The following is a 26,460-nucleotide window of genomic DNA, read 5'->3' as shown; positions in this document are numbered from 1 at the left end:
TAATGGAGCCCTTAAGCGTTCGCTTGGCTGTCCTAAACTCTTCGAGTCGCAGACCAAAGTCTTGTCGACCTCGGCTCTCTGACATAGTCGTCTCGCTCGCAGGCAAACATTTCTTGCTTACTTGATGTCCTCCGTCTACCAGTAGCATGGCCTTCTGCGTTTATTTGGTTTCCTTCTTGGCATCGCCGAGTCACACGTATCAGCAAGAATGTGTGTTAGCTTTTCCGCAGTATCTTCTGCTGAGCTTAGTCCTAGGTGTAGTGTGTACTTAAAGACTTCCTCATCCAGGGAACCTTCCATCCACTTCGCATGCGTTGTTCTCCTCTCCGTCTTTCGCTGAAATTAAAAGAAATAGCCTGGTGGTCGCTGGCGGTGAGCTCGTCCCCGAACCTCCAAGTAGCTCTTCTACTTAGGGAAAAACTAAGGAAAGTAAGATCGATGACCGATCCTCTTCCAGCCTTTCAGTATGGCAGTTTGTCACCTGTGCTTGCCAATCCCACGTCGATCGCTGATCTAGTAGGCTGCCCCAATCCACAGCCCACGCGTTGAAGTCTCCTGCTATTACTATAGGTGCTCGTCCTCTCGAGTCTATTGTGATGTCCATCAGCATCCTCTTGAAGCACTCCAGGTCCCAGCTGGGTGGAGCAGCTGTAAAAAGTTATTCCTCGAATTTTCTCTCTAGCGAATCCCTCGCGGGAGGAATTAGCACGATCCTTGTGGACCAGATAGCAGCTCATTTGCATTTGCTGCACTGCCTGGAATCGGCTTATATGGTTCGCATATAAGAGCAACGTGCGTCTTCTTCTCTACGGCTGTCTGCCTCAAGAGGGCCTGAGCCGTCTCGCAGTGGAACCGTCTACCGCTACCCGCGATGTGGTTCCACTCCTTGTTTTTTCCTTTGCAAAACATGCACTGCGGATCCTGTGTGCAGTCCTTCGCTAAGTGGTCCTCCTTTCCGCATCTTCTACAGAGCTTGGATCTGTGCACCTCACTCTTACAGTGCCTCGCCAGGTGACCAAATTCGAGGCACCGAAAGCACTTCTTAATGCTCACCCGTTCCCGGAGACGAGAGCTCACCCATCAGGCTTAAGGGCTCCAATGTGCAACGCATTTTTCGCGTTATCCGCCGGAAGCTTTATGGTGGCAGTCTGGGTCTGCCCGTAAGCCTTCCTCACGTGGATATCGTCGGGCTCATCTGCTTGCGTAGTGCCTCGCAGATATCCTCCCTCGTCGTGACCTCATCCAGGTCTTTACATTCGATGGCGATCCTGTGCGAAAGCGTGCGCACTACGGCCTGCTCACCTATGGATTCATCCACTAGGCTCCTGAATGCGGCCGTTTGTTCTCCGGCCTTGTTGAGCTCTAATAGAAGCTCTCCCTTCTGAGTTCTCCTGATCTAGCAGACGGCCTCTCCAAGTCCCTGCAGCTTCTCGTCCGTTTTTACTCTCCGAAGAATATCGGAGTAGCTTTCATCTCCCTTTGCTGCGATGATTATAGCAGCCAGTCGCGTCCTCTCACTTGCCTTTGCTTTTTCTCCTTCCTCTCCTTCTCTGGCTTTTGGGGCTTCTTCCTTGACTTGACCTTCTGCCATTCTCCATGGTTCGATCTGATGGCTGGAGTAGCCGGACACTCTGAGTCGCTGGAAGCGACTTCCATTTCTTGAGGGACATCGGTTTGCGCAGATCCCTGTGCCTTGCTCCTCTTGCTGCGTGGTGTCGTCTCTACTATTCTAGAACCGTCCTGAAAAGGGGCGATGTCTGCGACAACGGGTGTGACCACCTTCGCCGAGTTATCATGCAGCTGGATGGTCACCAGCTCACATAGCACTCGGATGCTTTCGATGGCATCGCGCATTGCTTGATGGATCGACCTCCTTTTTCCGTCTGCCATCATTTCCACCAGCTTACGGACCTCTCGTCCGAGGTCACTCAGCGCAGAGCTACTCTACTCGCTGTTTCCGCTGCTCCCCTCGCGGGTAGGGATTGGTCCTCCTCCTTCCTCATCATCGCAAACCCAAAATGCAATCGGCTGGCATAAGCATAAGCGAGAAACAATATCGCTTGCTGTCTCGCTCTGTCTGCAATGGCAGCGACGCTGACGCGACAGCAGGTAGCGAAATAGAATCGTGTTATTTGCTTCGGAAAAGAATTGCCTATGCACAAAATGCTGTTCGGATCTTTTTTTCTACGCACAAGTAATTGTCGTGTGGTCTCAACCACAATCTCGCTTGTGTGTGACAGTACTACCATGGAGCGTCGTTATTGATGGACAAAAAGTCGTTATCGCTTATGTAAATGCTAGATAAGTGATGCGAGCTTGTTAAAGCCTAGCTCAGCCATATGCCGCTTAAAAGCTCCAGCGGCGAAATTCGTCATCGAACTTTTATTTAATTTCAATTGGACTGCTTTCAGCACTTACCGCTGTTCCTGCAGTTGTGTTCATTTTATTCTTCGACATTTTAGTTCCGTTCTTGCCACTACCACACGCAACCGCAACACACAAACACAAGTTAATTTATTGAGAGGTAACTGATCAATGTTGTAGTTAGTTGACGATGTGAGGCGAGTATTGCAAATAATAACGGGATAATTTTTGTGTAGATGTCAAACAAACATCTCTCGGCTGTTTATTGCGTGATTCTGATTCGCTACCTGCTGTCATGCATTTCTCGGTTATTCCTGCCGATCGCATTATGTGTGCGCGCATATTTTCTTACAATTATTCGCATTGTTCTTAGTCTGTTTGCAGACATCCTTGCCGTTTATTTTGGATTCGCGTATTCGCATTTGCCCATGTCTTGTGAATATGCTTATGTAGCAATTCGCATGGCTTGTGAAAATGTTTAAAAAGTCCCACCCATGCCATTCTCTGGTCGGAACATAGAGTCGAAGCTTCGGTATTTTATGTCCCAACGTCGTAATATTTTCAAAAAAAAAATGTTGTAATTTTATTTGGCTTTGAACAAATATAAGATTTTTACAATATTGTTTCATTTCTTTTTATCTTACAAAATAATTAGAAATCAATTACAAAATAATTTATGATTTCTTAACTTAAATCGCCACTTTAAAGAGCATACTCTTTGCTATATAATAATATGAGTGAACGAAACTATGATGAGTAGTTCAATAGAACTTTTTCTGAACGATCCAATTAAGAGTGGGTCGCTCGCGGATGTAGTTCATTTTGATAGTCAGTGAACCTGAGTTTGAAAAAAATTCATTCCAATGCACATTTGATGATCCAAAATAACTGGAATCTTTTAAGACTACTGATTTACGGTTTGAGAGCAGCTGTTTTACACTTTGAGAGTGACTGCTCTTTAAAACAGCTTTCCTGTTTAATACGTACTGGATAATACTTGCTAAATTTTCATATACACTAATGCAGTTGTAGGTTAGATATTTACATTGTATAATGACAAGCGGTCAATTTATTTAAACAAAAACATTAACATATTGGACTGTTGTGTTCTAGAACAGTTATGGCAAAATATATAGCGCAAATAATAGTGTTGGGAGGCCAGGCCATTGGAAGAGCTTTTGCGAAGGCACTTAAACAAGAAATAGCTGCTTCACAAGAGGCAGCTAAGCGAGCTGGAGGCGGACGACAAGGAGATCAAAGTGCCGAAGCTAACTTGCGTTCAGGTAAACAATAACCTTGTTCAAAAAACCAAATTTATACCATTTTGAATTTTTAGGTATGACACTTGAAGAAGCCAAGCAAGTACTGAACGTAGATGATATAAAGAATGTTGACAATATAATTAAGAGCTATGATCACCTATTTAATGTAAATGAGCGTGCCAAGGGTGGGTCGTTTTATCTCCAATCTAAAGTGTTCCGTGCCAAGGAGCGATTGGATCACGAATTGAAAGCGCAAGAAGAACACAATTCAAAAAAAGCAGAGCATGCTGAGGAGACAATCCAAAGCAGAGCACGACAGCGGCGTTAAATTGCTAAAGTAATTTTACCTTTAGCAAAACCACCTCTAGTTGTTATTGATTAAAATAAATGTTAAGCTAAATAACACAATTCGTTTAATGCATTTAAATTATAAATTTTTAAACATCTGATTTTCTTTTTATTTCACAGCTGATAAATATCTATTATGTATGTGTATACAAAAAAAAGTTGGCAGTCCCGAGCAGCTGATTATTAGTACAACTGTTAATGTATCCGGTAGCTTCAATTTGAGCTGTGTACATAGTATACGAACATATAATATACGTGTCGATTGTTTATTTAACTGTAGCAGCTAGCGTAAAACAACTGGCTCATGCGCGATAATTTACAAATATTCCAGCGCAAAGTAAAAAAACAACCACCAGACCTAATTTTTCCAGGAAGCTCATTGGTTTTGGAAGTCCATAGTCGACTTGGATTTCTTTCCACGCGAGAGAGCAAAGACACAGTGCTTGAGTATAGAAACTAAGGCAGTTCAATCAGTTTTCAGAGGACTTTCAACGCAGGCAACCCAAAATTAAAGTGCATATTCAGTGAAGTAAACGCCGGAAAAATATATATTTTATAAAAAAATAAAAATTCAACTCAAATTATAATTTTTTTAAATTATCAGTCTTGCAGACTCAACTAAATAAAAACAAATAAAAAAAAAATTGGAGACGTCGTGATTAAAAATCGATTAAAACGAGAAAACTTTCACAGTGCAAAGCTTAAATATTGCTGACTACAATTCATATGCCTATTACTTATAGTTCTATTTCGTAACCTTCTGCCTTGTTTTTCCCATATTACATATGTATTTATGTACATTTTACAGCGTGAACATATAATCAACAGCAAAGAAAACCAAACCATAACATTTACATAACTTTTATTATAAAAAGTGCAAGTACATTAGACAAAAAAAATTCCGATTACTAAGTTTCTGCCAAATCTGATTATACTTCAACCAGGGAGAAGTGCTTGCAGAGCGCAACAAAGAGAGAAGAGCACCCTTACAGGCCGGAGAGTAATTGAGAGCAATCAATAGCGTCATTTCGAGTCGTGCGCACGTTTAAGTTTTGTAGAAGCTTTTGTACAATACTGTCGTTGTAGTTGTGCATAGCATTTTCGTGTATCGCTCGTTTGGTGTACACACACACGAGGACGCTAGGCTAATCTCTACAAGCAAACAACATGTTTTCGGGTCTCACAAATCAATTCACCTCTTTGGTGGGCGCCGTTAAGGGCGGCGCTGGCGATGAGGATGTTCCCGCCCCCACAGGCGATGGACCAGTGTCAACATCTTCTGAGGCTACGGCTCAATTAGTAGAACAGGATGCTGCATCTGGTGCCGCAGGCAGTGAGCCCGTTCCCGAAGGCGAGGAGGGTCTCAAGAGGTATGTCAATCTTACCTAACTTATTATTTTCTATGCCTAATAATCAGTTATCTAGACACTGTTTGTTCAGATATTGTAATTATACGGCGGCTTAAGCTTTGTTCGCATCAGGGACTTTTAACTCTATATCATAGCGTGCTAATATTATGACCTTGCAAATAGTAATACCTTTACACATATTGTCAACATTTCATATATATATGTCTTATCGCCAATAAAGAGAAATTAAGCAAGAATGGGAGTTCTGCCTTGATTCATCATCGTTGCTGCCAAAAAAGTTAGAATAAATGTATGACTGAGCCAATCGATATGACAACAACATAAGCGGCTACCGTAATTCTGACTCGGGGTTTATTCCAAACCATTTCTGTTACTTTATTGACTTTGGTACACCTTTTTTTTTATTTTTGCTTGCTTAACATTTTTTTCAAAATTCTTTTCTTTTTTGATCTCATAATTCGTTAAACAAACCAAAATCGAAACATTTAAAACGAATGTCCAATCTTACACTATCTTACAGACAAAGTAATTATATAACAAGTTGCATAATTCAAGGACCAAAGTAACAAAATCTGGCAAATCTGATGATTAATAATTATTTATCCGATTATTATCAGTTTCTCATTAATTTTTAAAAACACATTGTCTAATATCAGTGAGCTGCATAGTTTTAAACAAATATGTATGTTTTCAACCTTATATATGTATAAAAAACTATCGTATCATCTTCAATTCATCGCCCTAAACCTTCTTAATCTTTCAGTCAACGTGTTCATTGATTTCCCGCATTTACATACATATATTAAGCACGTTTTGCTGCCAGCTGCGAACAGTTGCTCTCAATTTTTAAGTATCTGTGTCAAAACTACCGAGTCCTTGGTGGTACATAGTCTTTACCAAGTTTCTTTGCATTGCAACTGACATTGAATAATTAAACACCGTTGTGTGCATAGAAATTTTCAAGTATTTAAAGAAATTAAAACACTAAACATGTTCTTGTATCTTATGCATAACCACAAAATGTTGAGTCACTTGGCTGAAGCTCAACCACATGTGTTGTGTTGGCATTTAGTATTTTGCCTAACCATAACCAACAGAACGAATGTAGAGAAATGAGAAAGCAAAAGCTTTATCGCCAATGTCAGAGCCATTTTTTATATACCAGGATATTGGGGGTTGTTTTCTTTTCCAGTTTCCAGTTGACGTTTGCCTCTTGCGGATCGATACCAGAAAAAAAGACAGCGAAAGAATAGGAGGACTAACTCTGTACTCTCGTCTTTCCTTAATTATTTGTATGTCTGTTGCGTCTGAAAAGAAACAAATTTTCACATTCAATGAGTGTCAGTACTTATTTTGTACTTTCGTTTTAAACATTCTAGTTAGGGGACCTAATTTCTATTATTTTTTATCTGGCTTTGGCCTTCGTTGATACAAATTACATCTCATTTTATACAAATTTAACTCACGTTTACACATTTCAACAATTTATAGTTAGTTATACGGATTTTTATGTTAAAAGTTTCAAGTTACAAACATTAAATTAAGCATTATTGAAAATCATAATTTATCCATCCTTGAAACGAAAAGTTATAAGAGGATTCCTCATTACCTTGGAACCAATTTCTCTTAAGACGGTAACCGCGTTTTCGATTTATATTTAAATAAGCTGATAGACATTTTAAACTTGTGGACAATTAAAGTTGGGCGCCACCAACTTTTATATACACTTTGACTGAATGTGAATAACTTCTAAGTTATTAACCCGAACTTTGTCGGAATCGGTCGAAAATATGACCAGGCGTTGTTATGATTTATTTCAGAATTTCAAATATTTTTTAATGCCTTAAAATCGGGGAGGAAATAAAAGAAAATAAAATAAAAGCGTTCAGGTTTGGATATAGGAGCACGTATATATCATTCAAACATTCAGACGGACAGACGGACATGGCTTTATCCACTCAGTTTGTCTTGCTGATCAAGAATATATATACTTTGTGGGGTAATAATAATATAATAATATATTTCGTCTGCAAAACAGACGTTTAACGATTTGCTTGCCAGAACAAAACAAAATAGAAAAAAACGGGTTCGCTCTGAGCGCGAGCGAGCTCATTCAAGGACCCATAAATCGGTTGCTCTCTGAGTCTTTTCGTAAAGAGTCAGGAAAATACAGTTATTTTCAGGCAACGAGGAACGGTTGACAGTTATTTGCGAGCTCTGGTTTTTAGGGGTTTGTGCACTCTTGCCGTTCTCTGTTGTGGACCAACTAAAATGTGCTAAATTAAAATCTCCCCAATACACATAAATAATCCCTTTTCAGATAGATTAGAGGATATTAATTGTATATTAGAATAGATGTTCATTATAAATTGAAACATCCGATCGAGTGGAATATATGAGCACATTATATAGAAGATAATTTGACAAACAGTCACAGTAACTGCTGTAATCTCAAATTTAGATAAGCTACAAATTAATTCCGATAAAAGGCCGGCTTCAACGGCAATAAATACACCAGCACCACCACGTGACAGACTTTTACATATTTAAGTGGCGTATTTATTTGTGAAAATTGATAAACTAGAAATTTCAGGCTTTAACCAGGTTTCAGTGACGGCAAGAACATTATAATCATTAATTAATTTAAACTTAATACCTCTAACATTTTTATATGCTAAAACAAACGAATTAATTAGTTTTTAATGAAGAAGAAGAAACCATTTTGATAACAAGTACAATCGGATCAATGTGTTGCGGCGGAACTGAACATTATTATTTACACCACCAGTAATATAAAGTATAATAAGCAGCAGCAATCCAGAGGATTGATATATAGCACATTGACATAAAATTGCTTGGTTTGTTTTTTGCAGATCCATACGTACACTCTTGTTTTCCAATATTGTTTTTTTTTTTACGCTTAGACATTTTTATAAAAATGTTAACAACACGAGCAATAAGAACTCAGAGACCTATCCTATTTCGAAAGCAATTCGCTTATAATTTTTGTACAGTTTTTCCTCTACTCTCCCCCGCAAATTCAAAAACAAATTATTTACGCCCACAATATTTAACGTAAAAACTAAAAAAAAAAAAACCAAGTGCACAAATTAAAGTTGGGGGCTACCAACTTTTAAATACACTTTGACTGATTTTCGTGATTTTTTTTTCAGATTTTTACATACATTTGCACAACTGCCATTTTTTACAAAAATGTCAAAGTGAATGAAAAGCTTTATCATGTTCGACCGATACCAAATATCTCGATTTTCTACATAGACAGCGGAGTTCACTTGGTAAAGCAGCTGGCAGCGTCGCTGCTGACGTTACAGTGAAGACATTCTAGGACAAACTTAAATGTGCTTCCTTGTTTCTTTATAATTTATCTCTTTTACTGTTATACATTGTATTTCATTTATGACATACATATTTTTACTTATTTTAATTTTAATTTTACCATTCCCAAATTTAGCTGTCTGGTGCATTCTCTAGTAAAAAAGGTGAACGAATATTTATTTATTTATTTTAATTGTAGCCTAGAATTAAATTCTATGGTACGAATTGGTATTGCCAGAGCAACAAAGGCCTTCAGGCTGGTTGAACGAATATATTTGCTTGTTATATATGAAAAAGCTATTCAAAGCCTTAAACCTCTCGAAATGTCATAAAAATTACAATTTTTATACACTTTGACATTTTTGTAAAAAATGGAAAAGGGTATTATGAAGTTGTGCAAATGTATGTAAATGGGAGAGACGGAGGCGTGGCAGACCCCACAAAGTATAGTATACCATATTCTGATCAGCTCGATGAAAGCTTTTTTTGAAAAAGTTGATATTGCCCATGTCCGTCTGTATGATTGCGTGTTTCTCAGCAACTATAAGAGCTAGAGCAACCTATATCCAGGACACTACGCTTTTATTTGTATTTTTTTAATTTCCTCCACCCTCTCCCGCAAATCGAAAAAAAAACGACATAGGGCAGTAAAAATCTTTAATATTCTGAAAAAAAATTAAAAATCACAAAACTGCCTAGATATGTTTTCGACCGACTCTGAAAATTTTAGAACGATCGGATAAATAACTTAGGAATTATTTATATTTCAATTTTTAATATAGACAGCGGGGTGGCACGTGCTGACGCGCCAATACAAGCTGTAGCGTCAGCAGCGACGCAGCTGTGACGCATTCGCTTGTTTTGTGTGTATGTGTTCATTAGTGCATGCATGCGTTATTGTTATATTAATATATAATAATCATTGACAATAACAGCCAATTGTGATATTGTATTACTATTGTTATTGATAAAAAAATTGATTAGTTTGATTTTATATTTTTATTTAATTAAATGCACATTAAATCGTAAGAAACCAAAAATATGAATCGGTTATATGTATAGAAATGCAGTGCAATGCAATCAAAAAACAACGAATAAGAAACTATGCCAAAAACACAATTGTCATTCCGTAACCCCGATTACGCTGAAAATAAGTATAAGTACGTGAATAAATAATCTTCAGGACACAAATTTTAATCATGTTCATCGACTCACAATATAATAAAAGAAGGGTGCTCGACATAATGGACAAACTTTCGATAAACAAGCCTCATAAACTCCCGTTATGCAACGCTTGCAGAATGTATGCTTGCATGGGGTGCTAACAATGTGCTGCTTGCGGCACAAACAAACAGCACAACGATCCTCTGTAATGTCCATTCTTTTTACTCTTATTCTAAAAATTTGTCAATTTTTGATTTTTTTGTTTCCAAAAACATACGGTTGGCTGAAATTGTTGATTTGTTTATAAGCTACTAAGTTAAAACAATCACAATCAGGGGTGACCAAATCCAAATCATATACGAAATGATTTTTAGGTGACATAGATCAGTACATTCGATTAGATTTTTAAATCTCCATCAATTACGTCAGAGGCTTGTCAATATTCAGCCATACAAAGCTTGTAATGCATAAGAAGTGATATTAGTTTATAAAGGTTATTAAATATTTATTTTTATCAATATATAAATGCTTTAATATATGATTTTCAGTTGAACAAAATCACTAAGAATAATCTATTACACTTTGCCATTCATCTCGATTTATAAAGTTGTCACCCCGTTATCACATAATTTTTTTTGATTTGGACTCTATCATTGTGTAATAAATAAAATTGTTGTGGTTTGCTTGCTTTTTGAATCCATCTTTTTGTTAACAGTCTTGAAGAATTCACTTAAAATAATTTTTTACCAACTGCTTTCTGATAAAGAAAGCCAATGTTATTTTCTGACATGAATAATATGTTTGTTTTTTACATGTGCAAATAACATATTTACATATAAACAGCTGTTCATAATTGTTTTAGGCGGGCACAGTATTTAACATTTTAATTAAATTCATTTGATCATTCTTATAAGTAGGTATGTGATTTTTATTGTCTAATGAGTGTTGCTAAATTACAGGATTGCAAGACTACCCCTTATTGGTCTGGCATATTTAAATGTACAAACATAAATATATATATTATTTAATTTTTTTAGCGGATGGCTGGGAAGCGCCAAGGGATGGTTGGGAAATGCATCAATACCATCAATGCCGGCTATGGCAATGCCATCCATGCCTTCGATGCCAGCAATGCCATCAATGCCATCGATTCCAGGTCTTCGAAAAAGCGGCGGTGCTGAGGGAGCAGAGGGCGCTGATGTTGTTATGGACTCAGGTGCATTGGGTGCTGTGAGTGGAGGCGATGATGATGACAAGTCGAGGTATATTAGGTATGGGCTTGAGCTTAAGAATGACGGAATTAAATACGATGCATCTGCAGTAATAAACTAAAAATCTAAACGATTGTCATATTCAAGCGCGTTGGTATTTCATCTCATTATTATTTAGCCTAATTTTTGGTCTTTTTTTTAAGTAACATCAGTTTTTCTTTTTCACACCTTTGATATTTACCCTTCTCTCTTATAGATAATACTTGATTAGTACAAAGCAGAAAAATAAATTTTGTTATATTGTATGAGCACTATCACTTTTCATTAAGTCCTTAAAAAAGCCTTTTACCACAATTTGCTAAGCTAATTAGGCTTACATATTAAAGAAAAACTGCACCGCTTATAATTCAATATCTTCCGTCTTCCGTCAATATCTTCTGACCTGCATGGGTCTTGCGAATAATATGCGATATAGTGTTTCCTAATAGATTTCTCATGCAGGTCACAAATCCGAGTGCGATTACCCCTAGGTATCACATTTTCTTGAAAATTCAAGAATTCACTATTCAAATCTGCCATAATGGATCCACAATTTTTAATTTCTGAAATCTGATATAAGATTCGCATTCATCACGCAAACAACGAAGTACCACTTTTTATTGGAATACACTGAATTTAAAATTTTTTATATTTCGCATAATTTTTTTCTTCATCACATGCTTAGGCATCATTATAAAAAGCACGAATCACCTTTTCATGGAAACGCCAAATCGCATAGTATTCGCAGAGATTTCGGTCATTCATGAATTTTTCTTTCTCTATATAACAATTTATTAGTAAAAGTTACGTATAGTTTTATCCAAGCACTATAGTCCAGAGGTTTGTTTTTTTTTTTTAGCTTAGAACAAGAGCTTTTTTAGAACAAATTTTGGTAATTAGATTGTTAAGACATTTATAAGAACAAACTGATGTAAGTAGATTTTATCAAAAGGCCTCAGAACGAAACACATAGGACATAAATTCACATAAAATAATCATATACATTTTTTGCCACACATGTGTATTTTCCATTATTTGGTAAAGCTCAATTGCAGTTTCGCGTTAATTTTTTTTTAAGATTACTAATCATTTGCGTAATTTAAAAAGCTGTCGAAAAGCTTCAGTACAGCTATAAATTTGAAATTTTTTTAACTATTCACATAAAAATTTTGACTTAAGGCCAAAAGAAACGACGCGTCGTTTTATTGTTAACACAGATTAATTGCAATAAAAAACGACCAAATTCTTGTTTATATGTTACAAATTAATTATCTTATATCAATATTTAATATGTTATATGTTCCTAAAACACCTTTAACCTTACAGGGTAACATAGACATCGAAGAAAAAAAACTGAAAAAATTAGCTTAGGATTAGCATATGACAATAAAAATATATATAATATGTTCTTTTGTCATATACATTACAAATACATATTAATATTAGTTAGTTAGGGACTAAAGTATATAGATACATAGAATATCTCTCTATATATATTTAACCCCTCGCTGGTTGTTTATGTGCGTTTATCTAAAAAGTAAAATGTAAATTTGAAGGTCTGAATCTATTGTCGAGCCTTAGCATTCGTGCAACAAATTAAGTAAATTGTACATATTTAATAGGAACGCCAAAGACAATTCTTTTTCGTATATTATTTATTACTAAAATTAACATAAAAAATAATTGCTTTAAGGATGAGGATGAAAAAAATTCAATTCATTTATCGTATTTGTTTTTATTCTAATATGACATAATTTTGTTGACTTCAATTAAAGTTAAAGTATACAATTCCATCATTATTGAGCGGCCCATCAAACAACGTTGAGGACTTTACCAAATCCATAAAAAATCAAATATACAAATATGGAACCGACTATCTGGCCATGCAGTAGATAAAATCAAACTAATTGTTGTTACTCGTATAATATTTTATTTTTACGTCGTTTTATTGTTTTTTTTCTTTGTTGTGGAATTCTCTTATGTGTCGGTTTTTATATTTACTTATTATATCAGCCATTGAATCTCTACAGCAAATAATTATCATAAAATAATTCTCTATCAGCTTCCGTTTGATAAAATTTCCAACGCATATGTATGAAAGATAAAAGCTAAAGCATGTCCTATTGTTTCTAAATCTTTTAATTATTTAGATTATTCTTCATATGTTGTCATAAGTGACATTGTTGATTTTGCATTCACAAGTCATAAACAAACATAATATAAGAGCTTCGAAAGCTATGGATTATATATGTGCATAAGTGTTATTATATACATATTTATTTATGTATATTTATATTTATATGTATATATGAAAAACGAAGTCCTTCATACGCACTTTGAGGAATGCCATTTACGTATAGTTCTATCATGAACCCAACCATACTTATTTATATATACAATACAGAAAAAAAAACTTAGCAAAGCTTAGTACATTGCACAAGCCTAAGAAGCAGCTCTTTCTAAAAGGCAGTTAAGCAGCTAACTGAATTCTTTTTGAGCACTAAAGTTTTTTTTTATTAAAAGTGTAAATATATGCGCCTTTGTTTTACAATATTTGCACACTATTTCTCTATCCGCACTGAATTTCATTCAACATTACTAAATAAAATCGACTGATTTAGAAGTTTTTATTAACCATACTAATATATACGATACTGTAATAAAAGACTTGCGGTATGAAGCATTAAAGTCTAAAAGACTATTTTCATATAAAATTAGTTTTAAAGATATATTACCAGCTCATTATCGAGCTAGGGGAACTAATTATACTGAGAGGAAGTTAAGCTTTCATCTTTATGATATTAATATATTTGATAAATTATTTAATGCATGGTAAATATTAGATCTACACTTCTGCACTTTATAAGTAAATATGTACATATATATGTAAATACCCATGAGTACCTATTTTTTCACCCTATGAGCAATATTGCTTGAACAAACAACATTATCATTTTATCTATCTCTGTTTGTCTTCCTATTTTTATTTTCTTAATAGTGCAACGGAAGGCGCTGATTCACATCCAGCTTCTGGCGGTAACACGCCCACTGGTGAAGAGGGTCAAATTGGACAGGGTAAGGGAAACGAAGTTAAAAGTACGTGTCACGTTTTGATTTGTAATAAAAAAAATATATTTACCAAAAGCAAATAGGTTGATATAACATACTAATTTAAAAAAAAAATAACTGATTTAATTTAACGAACAACGGTGACAGTTTACTAGCCAACATTTTAACCCATAAACAATTATTGTATTTCGTCCTGATTTTAACTCCTAAAAAAATATCTGTTGACTAATCAAATTATATTTTAATATTTTAACAGTTACCACAAAAGTAACCCAACAGGCTAAGCACTTTGGCTCATTTTTGTCATCGGCCATAAGTAAGGCGGGTAGCAAGATCAAGGAAACAGTTAAGGATAATGTGCGTATAATTTTGTTATCTATACTAATGAACTATATACAATGTATGTATACTGTACATTGCACTATGGTCCCAAAGTCGACTAATAAAGCTAGGGACTTGAAATTTGGCATGAACTTTATTTAGAATATTTTAGAATCTTGTATTTTTTTTTTTTCAAATTTCAAAAATTTAAAAATTTTTTTTTTTTGGAAGACGCAAAGTCACCGCGCACATAGTACTAATTTTCAACAATTTTCGACATGTGAGTTTTTCTCGAAAAGGGGGAAAATGGGGAACACTATTACAGCGCGGTCAAATACGATACTTATAAGAACAAACGTAAGTAATTAGTTTTTCTCAGTAAACCACAGCTTGTTAGTTACACTCTACGAAAAGTAGAGAACGAATTTAAATTTTTTACACAAATCCACATAAGCAATACACGCATACACAACTAAAAAACTAGAACTTCCCATTAAAATACTATTCAAAATAGATAATACATACCTTTATCTTCATTTTACATTGTTAAATTATTTTAATTGACGCGAAAATATTTAATTGTGCCAAAACTTAAAATCATGTTAAAAAAAATTTTTTTTTGTTTGTTGCTGACTTTATAAAGCTTACAAAAAACCTAACATAATATTATAATTTTTTTTTATAAATTATATTGTTTGTGTGCCATGTATTTACTTTAAGATTGCATCAGCAAAAAGTCAAATTCTTACATTGAAAATCGACTTTGTGACCATAGTGCATTGTACATATATTATATCATATAATTTATATGTATGTATGTGTATATTATACATATATACATACTTGATACACTGATAACACTGATATATAAATATATTTAGACTATACTCGACTCATTTAACAAGGAGCAGGAGGCATTTATGAAGGGCCAAGGAGGTGCAAGCAATGGGGCTGCACCCTGGATTGGTCATGCTAACGAGGCCAAAATCAAAGAGGAAATATTAGGATTGTCCCAGGATCGTCGGAACTTTGTGCGCGCCCCACCAGCAGGAGTGGAATTCGAGTTTAGCTATGATACAGCATATCCCACAGCCATTGCCATTATGGGAGAGGATAAGGCGCTTGAAACGATGCGCTTCGAATTGGTTCCCAAGATGTAAGTTAAGACGCAGATGTAAGTTAAGATTCAGATGCAGATTATACACATGATTATACTCTTTTTTCAGCATTACAGAGGAAAATTTCTGGCGAAATTATTTCTATCGCGTGTCACTAATCATTCAGGCAGCCGAGCTAGGCACTTTAGGGGCAGATGGGGTTGGCCAGGCTTCAAGCGGAGAAGATGGTAAGTTTCCTGTAGCCTTTTCTTGAAATACTCCGCTAAAACGATAAAAAAAAAACCAACATACATACATCCTAGAAATCATACAAAGAACAAATAAAGCGCAGAAATTGATCTATAATTTTTGTAGCTTGCTTTTTTCAATATTTTTCTTGAAGTGTCCTAGCCTCCAATTCTCTTGCTGCCTTAAAGAGCAGTTTATGATTTTAAAACCTTCTTAATCTTTATCACGCGCCTATTCACTGAACACCTTACTTTTCTACTTAAGGGACACACCATTCAGCTTCATTTATCGCCTTCGCGGCTGCTTTCCTTAACACTGTATGCAAGTTCTCACTTAAGCTTCAATCGTTCAATCACTTTTTGTACACTTTGACATTTTTGTAAAAAATGGAAAAAGAGTATCATGAAGTTGTGCAAATGTATGTAACACGAAGAAGGAGGCGTGGCAGACCCCATAAAGTAAATAATTCTTGATCAGCAACGACGAGCTGATCGATAATTAAGCTCATGTCCGTTCTGTCCGCTGTATGAGGCGTGTTCTCTAGCCTAACTATAAGGAGCTACAGCAACCAAATTTGGTGTGTAGTGCTCCTATATCCAGGACCGCTGCGCTTTTTATTTTTATTTTTTATTTCGAAATCGAAATCCTTCCAATTTAAAAAATAAATACATTTTTTAATAAACATAAAAAATTCTTAAAAATCTGAAATAAATCACAAATATTTGCCTAGTCATTTTTTCCGACCTGATGTAAAAGATAACGATCGAGTAAATAATTACCTTACATTTCAATTTTTTCAATATATGACAGCGGGGTGCACGTGCTGACGCGTCATACAAATGTCGCTGCCGCCGCAGCAGCGGCGTCGCTGCTGACGCTACAGCGAAAACGAGTTGTGACGCGTGTATTGTGTGTATGTGTTTGTGAGTGCATGCATGTGTTTGCTGCGATGCCCTAGTCAAAGTGTATTTAAAAGTTGGTAACGCCCAACTTTAATTTGTCCACTTGTTTTATTTGAATTATTTATTTCACTTATCATCATTTCATGAATTTCTCTATCGACCCGTTATTTTGTTTTTTTGTTTATTTTTCAATTATTTTTTAATTTTATGTTTGTTTTTTTATCTTAATTAAAATACCAAACAAATGTAATGCCAATCCAAATCTACTGACATGATTATTAAAATCAGCGTATCAAGTGACTGATAATACAAATAAGGAACAAAATGCGAGCTCTGTGAAAAAAACATTAACTAAAAAGCAGAATGGTCAAAATATGATTAAAACTGATAAGCAGTCACCAAAGCCTCTTATAAAGCTTGAAAATCATGCGAAATCTAAAGCCAGTAATAAAAAGCTCGCAGAGTCCGAGTTTGTTTCGGAAGAGTTTCAAATCTCAAGCGAAACCGATTTGGATGAGATCAAAGATGGTATGCGAAAGCTGGGCCTTGATAGTATGACCCAAGAGACATTAGCCACTAAAGATGGTAAGACGATTTTTAAAATTATTTTAATCTTTTTTCCAAGTACATACTAACAACCAAATTTAGACAAAAAAAAAAGGCAAGAGATGGCGGGGCTCTAAAGTATACATATGTTTTCTTCGTCTGGTTAAGAACATATGGGTAGTCATTAAATTTCGGGAACTGGCAACTCTTCTGCTAAGCTTAAACATACTTACTCAGAAAGTTTTGATGTATACGTTATATATTTTGTATTCTATTCCTCTTAAAACATGGTTTTTCAATGTGATGGGCACCCAACGCGAGAAATTTTTTTTAAATTCATGTGTTCATGGAATGTTAAATGTATTGAAGTGGAACTAATGTGCAAGGATGACTCTATCTCATTCGTCTTTGACCGGTCTAGAACCACGATTGAACTCACTATACCTCACTTTAACTTAATAACTCAGTTCATCGACACAGTCTTGTTTTGAAAAATAATCTAACCGATAATCTGACCGACACAAAAAAAATAACAGGTTTGCCCGATTAGCTAAATCGCAATAGTGGCGCCAATTCCGGAAAAATAATTAGTACCACTCGTATAACTTGCCAACTTGCATTTTCAAGTGGACCAATTAAAGTTGGGCGCTACCAACTTTTATATACACTTTGACTAGGGCATTGCACGCACAAAGCTCATAAACACATAACCACAAACAGCGGACTCGTTTGTATGGCGCGTTAGAAAGCGCACCCAGCTGTCTATATTGAAAATTAGAATCTGAATAATTCCTAAGTTATTTGTCCGATCGTTCTGAAATTATCGACATCGGTCCAACACGCCTCCTTTACATACATTATAAGAATTTTATTTTAAATATATTTTCACTTTTTCTTTTTAACAATTCTTTTAATATGTCTTTAATACATTTGTACATGCATATAAAAATGCCTCATTTAAAATAACACATATATGCACTATTGCATTCAGCAAAATTAATTTTTATTTTACTAGCTTACCATCATTTTGTCTCAGAGCTTTTATATTTCATTCCTATACATGAAATTTCTCTGAATAGTTTTCGACATAGAATTAAAAATACTCTGGTTAGTTTTCAAGATAGAATTTTTTTAATTTTTAATGAGATGCTGATCAGTGAGTTGATCTTCTTCAGCAGTATCGCAATTTTTTTTTTTCAATTTGGTCAAATTTATTGGAATTTTTTCCAACCATATTTTAAGATGCTTCAATACTTTTTTTCCATGCATAAATAAATATATACTGAGTTTTATTATCTCAAGCTGATTAGCTTACTTTTAAGCTCAGCTGCGCGCGCGGTGGTAACATGTTTTAGGTGCAGCCCCATATAGACTTAGTGCTCCTTCAGAATCTGCGCTTCGAAGTTATTCAGCTGATTGCGTTTAACAACAAACTCAATTTCCTCAGGACTTACCAAATTTTATATATCTAGTTCTCACTTTTTCTGAAATCTTGGTTTTAATATTCATATAAACGGACATATAACATTCTTTTGCACAATTTTAAAATACCATTTTGTATAAAACACTTTTAACCCACTTTTAAACGTACGCGTTCAGTTTAAAGTTATGTTGAACATTAGTGTTTTTTTTTTAAATTGAAAGTACATTGCATTGCTGTATCTATTTGTATTTGCTCACATCAATCTATTGTGATGCTTTCTTACCAATAATACCAACTAACAGAAATAAAAACATAATGAATGAAAATTTACGAAATAAGCAAAACAATTGTGAAAAATTTACGTACGAAACAATGTGTAAAATTGAAATCAACTCTCTTTTTTCTCCTCTGCTCTGTTTCTTTCATTTATGTAAATTAAATTTTTGTATAATTCTTTTCATTACTGTTCATCAAATAACAACAACAAAAGCCCTAGCATTAAATTATTAAAATATTTAAAAAATATAAAGAATAATTCAAATAATATTTTATCACAAATAATAGAAACTTTGTTAACTGAATCGAGAAAATTTGAAGTAAACAAAATCATTTCTGAATCACTTTACGACATTTAATTTGCTTACAAAATACGAAATAAATGTTGTGCAGTAAATTCCATTCCCCTGACCACTTTGATTGTTATGATACAATAAAAACCAAAAGCGATTAAAACAACAAGAGCCAAAAACCAATTTCCAACAAGTTGAGTATACGTATACAATATATACTTCTCTATTGATGAACTTATTTAAATTTGATTAAGCTTTATTATAATTGCAATTCTCTTTTTAAATTTTTAATAAATCTTAAATTTATTATTTAGTGTGGCATATTCCTTCACAGTATTTTTCAAGTATATTAGCCAAATCTCTGACACTTTTAATGCATACAAAATTTTTTAATGTAAGGATATACATATATACCTATTATTTGTGTACATTCACATATGTTATGTATGAATGAGTGTACATACAAATAAATACAATATTTACTTTACTATCATAAGCAATATATAACTAAATTATATGGAATACTTTCAACGAAAATTTAATGTTGATGGATTTTTTTTCATTTAATCTGAAATCATCTTGCAGAAGATTGAATGGACAGACGCTAAATTAATAAAAAAAAAACTTCAACTGACAACACACGTGAATACCATACACGAGAAAAATTGCCCACATTGAATTTATATTTATTATTGTTATATATGTATATATATATATTTATATATATATATAAATATATATATGTGTATATAATAAATTATATAAAATGTAAAGCGATACATGCTAAAACAAAACTATATTATATACATGCATATATAAAATATTCACTTGAGAAACATTTTAAAACAATAACAAAACTCATTATTTACATAAGCTGCAACATATAATACAAATAAAAATTCAAACTAAAAATCTACTAAAAAAAATGAAATACAAATTTGTGTGGTAAGTTGAAATTTGTTAGTTAAGAAAATGTTTAATTTTTGACGAAAAGATTATGAGTTTTGTTGCTCAATGTTCAATATTTTGTTGTTGCTTATTATATTACAAAGAATATTGTATTGCTCGCATAAAAAATAGTCACCTATCAACCTTAATATTAATATTATTTGCCGTTATTGTCTGTGTAAAAATGGGACTTCAGGGTCTATCTCAAGTTGTATTATTATTTGTTAGCATAGTAAATACAAATACTTATATAGCAAATGCTTGTCCCTGTTTTTTTTTATTTTTAATCCAAATTTGCTCCATAATAAATATTGGTATATTTTTATACAACATAATGTAGTTGTTTATTTATATACGCTTCTTATATACATACATACATATAAAGAGCAATTTACAGAGAACAACATCAATTGATGTAAACTAAATAATTGAATTCGCAAAACAACTTTCAAATGAATATTATAATTTGCAAATGGTTTTCATTGTGGTGTACATCGATACACCCAATATAGTTTAAATGAACATTTTGTGTGTTTTGTCTTAAAAAGCTTTCTTAATTACTGAAATATAACTATTAATTTTACTAAATAATAAATGCGAATATTCAATATTATTATTTATTTTTTTTTTTGGCGTTATTATTATTACATGAATTTATACTTATGTTGAATTGTTGTAGAAAACCCTATAATGTTTGAATATATATAAACAAAAGTGCTTGCTTTAAGTATTGTATGTATATACACAATATAAATTGATTAATAGAATTTATTAAATGTTGTTGACGAAAAGTAAGCAAGACCAAGTAATCGTTCTTACATTTTAATCTTAATGAAATCGCAAAGGAAACCTTATTGGGTGCACTTTTAAAAGTGTCATATCGCCAATTCCCAACACTTTACATTTTAAATAGTTTTATCTTATAGCACGGAAATATTCTTATTGACTTTTAGAAAATAGTATACAATGAACTTTGCGTAAATAATCAAAATATTAAAAAAAAAATACACTTTCAAAAAAGGTGGTATAAATTAAACGAGTTTTTCGAATCAACTTTGGCCCGGTATGTAAATGTTCGTGTCCGGTGTCAGTATCAAATGTAAGAAATTTCATTTCGATCGGAGAATATCTGGTATGAAATTATCCCCAAAATTTTAGGTTACAGAGAGCCCTTAGTAATTTAATTTTTATAATTTTATTTATTTATTTATTTAATGTCAACTATGAACAGTTGATGATAAAAGAAAAAGATTACATAAAATAATTAAAATTAAATTTAAAAGTAATTAAAATAATTTTTTTTTTTTTAAATTTGATAAACTTATAGATTGAGAGTGTTAAACAGATTCAACATTCGTTGGAAAGATCGGGGAAAACCCAAAAACATAATCAGGTCTCGGTTAGTGTTAATTATTAATACTTAAAAAAGTTAAAATAAATCTGTTAGTAATGCAATCAGAGGCCTCTGTGTTGATAACAGAATAAAGTTTGTTGTAATCTGCATCTAGAGTACGTCGAAAGGTATGCAGTGAATAAGATTAGATGTACAACGTTTAAAGTTATATAGGAACAACAATTGAGCTGTATCCTAGCAGGAACTGAGAAATTAAGTTGACTCAACAAGTACGAGGAGTCGATTTCTCCCCTTTACTAATTAAATAAATAAAACATGGACCGGCCTAACATATCCAGGCGGTTAGTAACCGATGGGGAGATTTAATAAAAAGTAAGTCGAATTATATAAATCGGTAGATAAACTCCTGAAACCTGCACGATAAAGCTTCGCATAAGCATAGTAATAAAACATTTTTTTTGACAGAGTTCAATACCTATTCTGGTGTTTCGAGTATTGGGGAAACCAAACACAAGAGCTATATTCCAGAATCGCACGATCAAGATGTATAGAAGTATATTTGTTTGTGTAAGGTCATCAAATTCTTTAGGTCCCATCTTTTGATAAGGCCGGAACTTGAATGTGCCTTATGGCAGTTAAGAAACATGCTTGGCGCAAAACTTTAGCTTAAGCTATCAAGGAGAATATCTAAGTCATTTACATCTGCTTATCTATTGAGAGGTAGCTGATCAATGTGGTAGTTGAGTATGTGAAGCGGGTGTCTATGGAAGGACATTACTTTACATTTAGAACAGTTAAGTTTTAATAAGTTGTATTTACACCAATTGACAAAGCGGTCAAGATCTGTCTACAATAAAGAACTACCTGACATGTCTCTAAACGATAGGCAGAGCTTCACATCATCAGCATACACTAGAACATTTGAATTCACAATGACTGAGGGCAGATCATTGATAAATAGATTAAATAGCAATGGTCCAAGGTGACTACCCTGAGGAACTCTAGACGTCACAGACACTGGCTTGGAAACCGCTGACTTGAAAACTCCTTTTTGAATTCTGTTAGTTAAATAATATTCTTAGATATTCTTTGAAAATCCAGTAGGATAGAGACTTATAATTAAAAATACTACAGTTTTGGAAATATAATTTAATGTTTTAATTGGCGCACATCACATTTCAATATTTTAAATGTTTTAGTTCACGATTTTCAATTGAAAAAGTATTTTAAACCTCTTCTACAACTTGCCATTTGCTGTTAAAGTTCAAAATCATCCCGATTCAGAGAAATTCCATTGAAACTTAAGGTTTTTTCTAATGGATACGTTTTTAACTTTTCATTTAAAATACGCTTTATTTCGGTTAGAAATCTCTTTAAACAAAACTTAAATTTTTTAGTAATCAGAAATCCAGTGCTATTTATCAGTACAATTTGTATTTTTAATTTATTTTACATATGTAACTCCGATCTGATATACATGATGTAAATTTAGTGTTTCGAAGCAAAAAAAACTACAAAAAAAATCATAACATTTTTATTTTACTCTTTTCAATATATTACGATGATAAGTTACTAATTTAAGACTCTTTTTTATTAATGGTAGCTGCTATACATTTCCGATCTTGTAGTACACATTTAGTCGGATCAAATAGATTTTTTGTGACCTACAAAATTTTAAACATACGGATAAGGCCTGTTGAAAAACAAGCATAACCCGTACGTATACACAACAAGCAAGCGGATGGTTTCCTGAGCAATATATTTTATTGTTTCTCGCTTTCTTACTGAAGTGCTTGCGTATCTGCCTGTCATTTAATGAGATGTATATAAAATACTGCGATTTATACTGCTTCGTATACGCAGTCTGTCTGAGCTAGCAGCATCTTCATGCCGATAGCGGAAGCACAAGTCACATACTTCGCGTGCAGGCAATAAATCTGTATAGCTCGAGGAAAATGCAATCAACCTTTAATTCAACTCATAGCAAACATCCAATTTTTGCTCGGGTACTTGAGCCACCCTTGCGGTACGTCTTTCTGACGAGTGAAGAATGATCGCTGTATGCATCGTCCATTATCAATCAAAATTTATCCATAACTCGAAGAGTTATCAAAGTTTTAAAAATCAGAATATTTTCCACACTACATACAACTTAGAACGTTAGTGGCTGGTTAAAATTAAGATACAACAAAAGACTGACTTACAAATTTTGAACATTTAGCAATTATAATTTAATTATATAATATTTTTACTTAACATTAACATTTTAATTTTTATGCAGCATTTGTGATTATCTTACAGCACAGGAATTTCTTTACAAAGATTAATCTATAAAATTAAATGAAGAAAAATACAATGTTCTTAAGTTTTTGCTATGTCCCTTAGATATTGAAAATGATTGAATTTAATGAATTTTTGAAATGAAGTTTTCTATTTTGCTTCGCTGAAATTGAAAAAAGGTGCACCTTTAATATGTTTTCCAATTGTTTTAAAATTTTCGACGTCGTTATGTAAGCGACGATATTGTCCTATCGAAATACAATTTTTTTACCGTAAAACATCACACAAAAAATTTTCATACCGAGCCAGGTTAAATTAGAAAAAAATTGGTTTTCAACCCAGATAATTAACTCTCGTAACAATTGGCTTTACCTTATAAATAATTACTACCGCGTTACTTTATGCACCAGCTTTGTTAAGGTAAACTGATATGAGTCTTGCTTGTATCAGCTATTAAACACCAAACACTAATGCTTGCTTGACTTAAAAAAAAAAAACAACCCTGACTTAATATACAAAATTTACATATATATACTAAAATTATTTTACCAAATTATTATTTTTATACAAATATATATAATCAGAAACCATAGAAACATTAAGATGAGTAATGTCCACAAACGAACGTACGACAACATTTTGTATTTCGCGACTTAAAAGCGTTTCCACTTCGACCACATTCACAAGTTTTATGAACAGTACATGTCGCTTAAAACATTAAAAGCCGCTTTTGTATTTGAATCCTTATTGATTTTTAAGTAAAAATACTTATAAAAAGATATAGCGACTACTTTAGTAAATAGATTATGTCTTAATAAGCAGCGTTACTCATCTTAGCGTTTCAATAGTTCCTGATATACATTATTTTCTTGAATAAAAGCCACACACATACTAATCATTGGAGTTCTCAAATCTTTCATAGAAGAACAATGGGAAAAGGACTTGGAAGCTGAACTTAAAGATTATGAGGTTGTCAATGAAGGCGGCACTGGAGATGATAAACGTAAGAATGATGGACAAATTGTTGAAGAACCAACAATGTCAAGCATACGAATGCGGTCCGCTAACAACGATTGGGAGGAGTATGCCGATTTAATTGAGGATACCGATGATTTAAAGTAATTAAGAGCTTATATCGTAGTTTCTTCTAAGTTGGCTCTAAGTTTATAACTTTAAACTTTTCTTTCCATTCCTTTCTACTCCGTTACTTCCTTTTTTACTGTTTACTTAACTGTCTGAACCATATACAAACAATGTATCCACAACAAAATGACAGAACTCTTAAATGTCTAAAACGCACCATGTTGGGTTACCCATAAGAAATGTATTTTTTTATAAAGCGTTATGCAAGCTTACAAACACCTTTGCATATATACATACTTATGTATATGGTTAAGTTGGTTGAGATTTGACGATTGGCATGCGTAAAAGCAAAGCTAAAACGCATTTTACTAAGTTACCTTAAATGATGATATAAGACACTAAACAAAATTAGCTTTATATATTGATTCTACATGATTTCATTCGAAAATTTGTACACAAAAGTTTTTATATTTTTTTTAATTGTGACTAATAGCAACTAGTTTGACTTGCGAAAACTTTGCCAACCCTTAAACACGATTATTGCCAACACTATTTTTAAAACAACATTAATATAAGGTGCGTATCATCTAAAACAACTTATCTAACACAATATCATTTTTAATATTAAATACATTGCTTAAGATTTGTGAAACCCTTTTCATAGTAACAAAAATATGTAATGTTTTATACGGAATTTGTACCTTAAAGGGGTGCCTTAGTTTTCCATGTAATATGTGCGTGCTTCACAATCGTGAATTTTGCATATTAATCGCTAATCATATTGCCCCCCAGAGTGTTATTCCATATATTGTATATTTGAAATTTGATGAAATAAATTCATATAAAAAATAAATATTAAAGTCTCATGTCTATTAATATTAAAGTGTTTTCATCAAAGAACATTGCGTTACCTGTGTAAAATATTTTATTGAAAATTAGCACAATTGCATACTTTTCTGTTCTTGAGTTATTGGCGAAGATTAAAATTATTTAAAAATTAATTAACTTTGATTGGTTTAAAGCTTATGCATTCTTATGATACGCACCTTATAATCATACGCACACAAATATCATGTTACACTTAGCTGGTTAAGCCGGAATTAAGCAAAAAATCGTTTTAGTATAAACGAATACATAAAAAAAATATTAAAAAGGAATTCTTTATTTCAATGCATTTCTTTAATGTGTATAAATTATTATAAATATGCATATATCAAATAATATACCACAATAGATATGTGTATACACTATATATCATGTAAAAATACTTATAAAAACATTCTGTTCTAAAGGAAAAAAGTTTTTTTTTTTTAATTAAAAAAAAAAGTATACCCGCTCATAAAATACAGAATAATATTTGTTTAACTTATATTATTTCCTGCACTCAAAACTTTATTTGATATGGAATGCCAAATATCTTATAATATTTGACAGAATAAATGATATTAATGAAGGAACTCAATTAACGAAACATATAAAAAAATATGCAATTGTAAACAATGAGCAGCTCAAATGAAACCAAACC

At 33.2% G+C, this 26,460-nt stretch overlaps 3 protein-coding genes across 12 annotated transcripts; 2 read left to right on the top strand and 1 right to left on the bottom strand.

The window, feature by feature from the left end:
* Nucleotides 1–3,388: 3,388 nt before the first annotated feature.
* Nucleotides 3,389–4,035, top strand: LOC108603053 (mitochondrial import inner membrane translocase subunit Tim16). Its single transcript, XM_017991488.2, has 2 exons — nt 3,389–3,647; nt 3,701–4,035. The coding sequence occupies exons 1-2, from the start codon at nt 3,485–3,487 to the stop codon at nt 3,952–3,954; spliced, it is 417 nt and encodes a 138-aa protein (XP_017846977.1). The 5' UTR covers nt 3,389–3,484; the 3' UTR covers nt 3,955–4,035.
* Nucleotides 4,036–4,184: 149 nt separating this feature from the next.
* LOC108603052 (synapse-associated protein of 47 kDa) lies at nt 4,185–25,783 on the top strand. Of its 10 annotated transcripts, XM_017991480.2 has the most exons (10): nt 4,185–4,503; nt 4,919–5,344; nt 10,882–11,115; nt 14,093–14,190; nt 14,420–14,520; nt 15,366–15,640; nt 15,711–15,829; nt 17,021–17,317; nt 24,775–24,970; nt 25,129–25,779. In XM_017991480.2, the coding sequence occupies exons 2-10, from the start codon at nt 5,142–5,144 to the stop codon at nt 25,169–25,171; spliced, it is 1,566 nt and encodes a 521-aa protein (XP_017846969.1). In that variant the 5' UTR covers nt 4,185–4,503; nt 4,919–5,141; the 3' UTR covers nt 25,172–25,779. The 10 variants fall into 10 exon arrangements, with proteins under 10 accessions (XP_017846969.1, XP_033149052.1, XP_033149055.1 ...); XM_033293161.1 differs by lacking the exon at nt 4,185–4,503 and having other exon boundaries at nt 4,611–5,344; nt 10,882–11,106; nt 25,129–25,783; XM_033293163.1 differs by lacking the exon at nt 4,185–4,503 and having other exon boundaries at nt 4,613–5,344; nt 10,882–11,106; nt 14,093–14,169; nt 25,129–25,780.
* LOC108603055 (peroxisome biogenesis factor 10) lies at nt 9,684–10,155 on the bottom strand. The gene is made up of 2 exons (XM_017991489.2): nt 9,896–10,155; nt 9,684–9,824 (listed from the first exon to the last, which is right to left on the bottom strand). The coding sequence occupies exons 1-2, from the start codon at nt 10,058–10,060 to the stop codon at nt 9,783–9,785; spliced, it is 207 nt and encodes a 68-aa protein (XP_017846978.1). The 5' UTR covers nt 10,061–10,155; the 3' UTR covers nt 9,684–9,782.
* Nucleotides 25,784–26,460: the final 677 nt, after the last annotated feature.

Source organism: Drosophila busckii, chromosome 2R (genome assembly GCF_011750605.1).
Source record: "Drosophila busckii strain San Diego stock center, stock number 13000-0081.31 chromosome 2R, ASM1175060v1, whole genome shotgun sequence".
In the NCBI taxonomy this organism is placed as follows: Eukaryota; Metazoa; Arthropoda; class Insecta; order Diptera; family Drosophilidae; genus Drosophila; species Drosophila busckii.
This window is presented reverse-complemented; position numbering and strand designations above follow the sequence as displayed.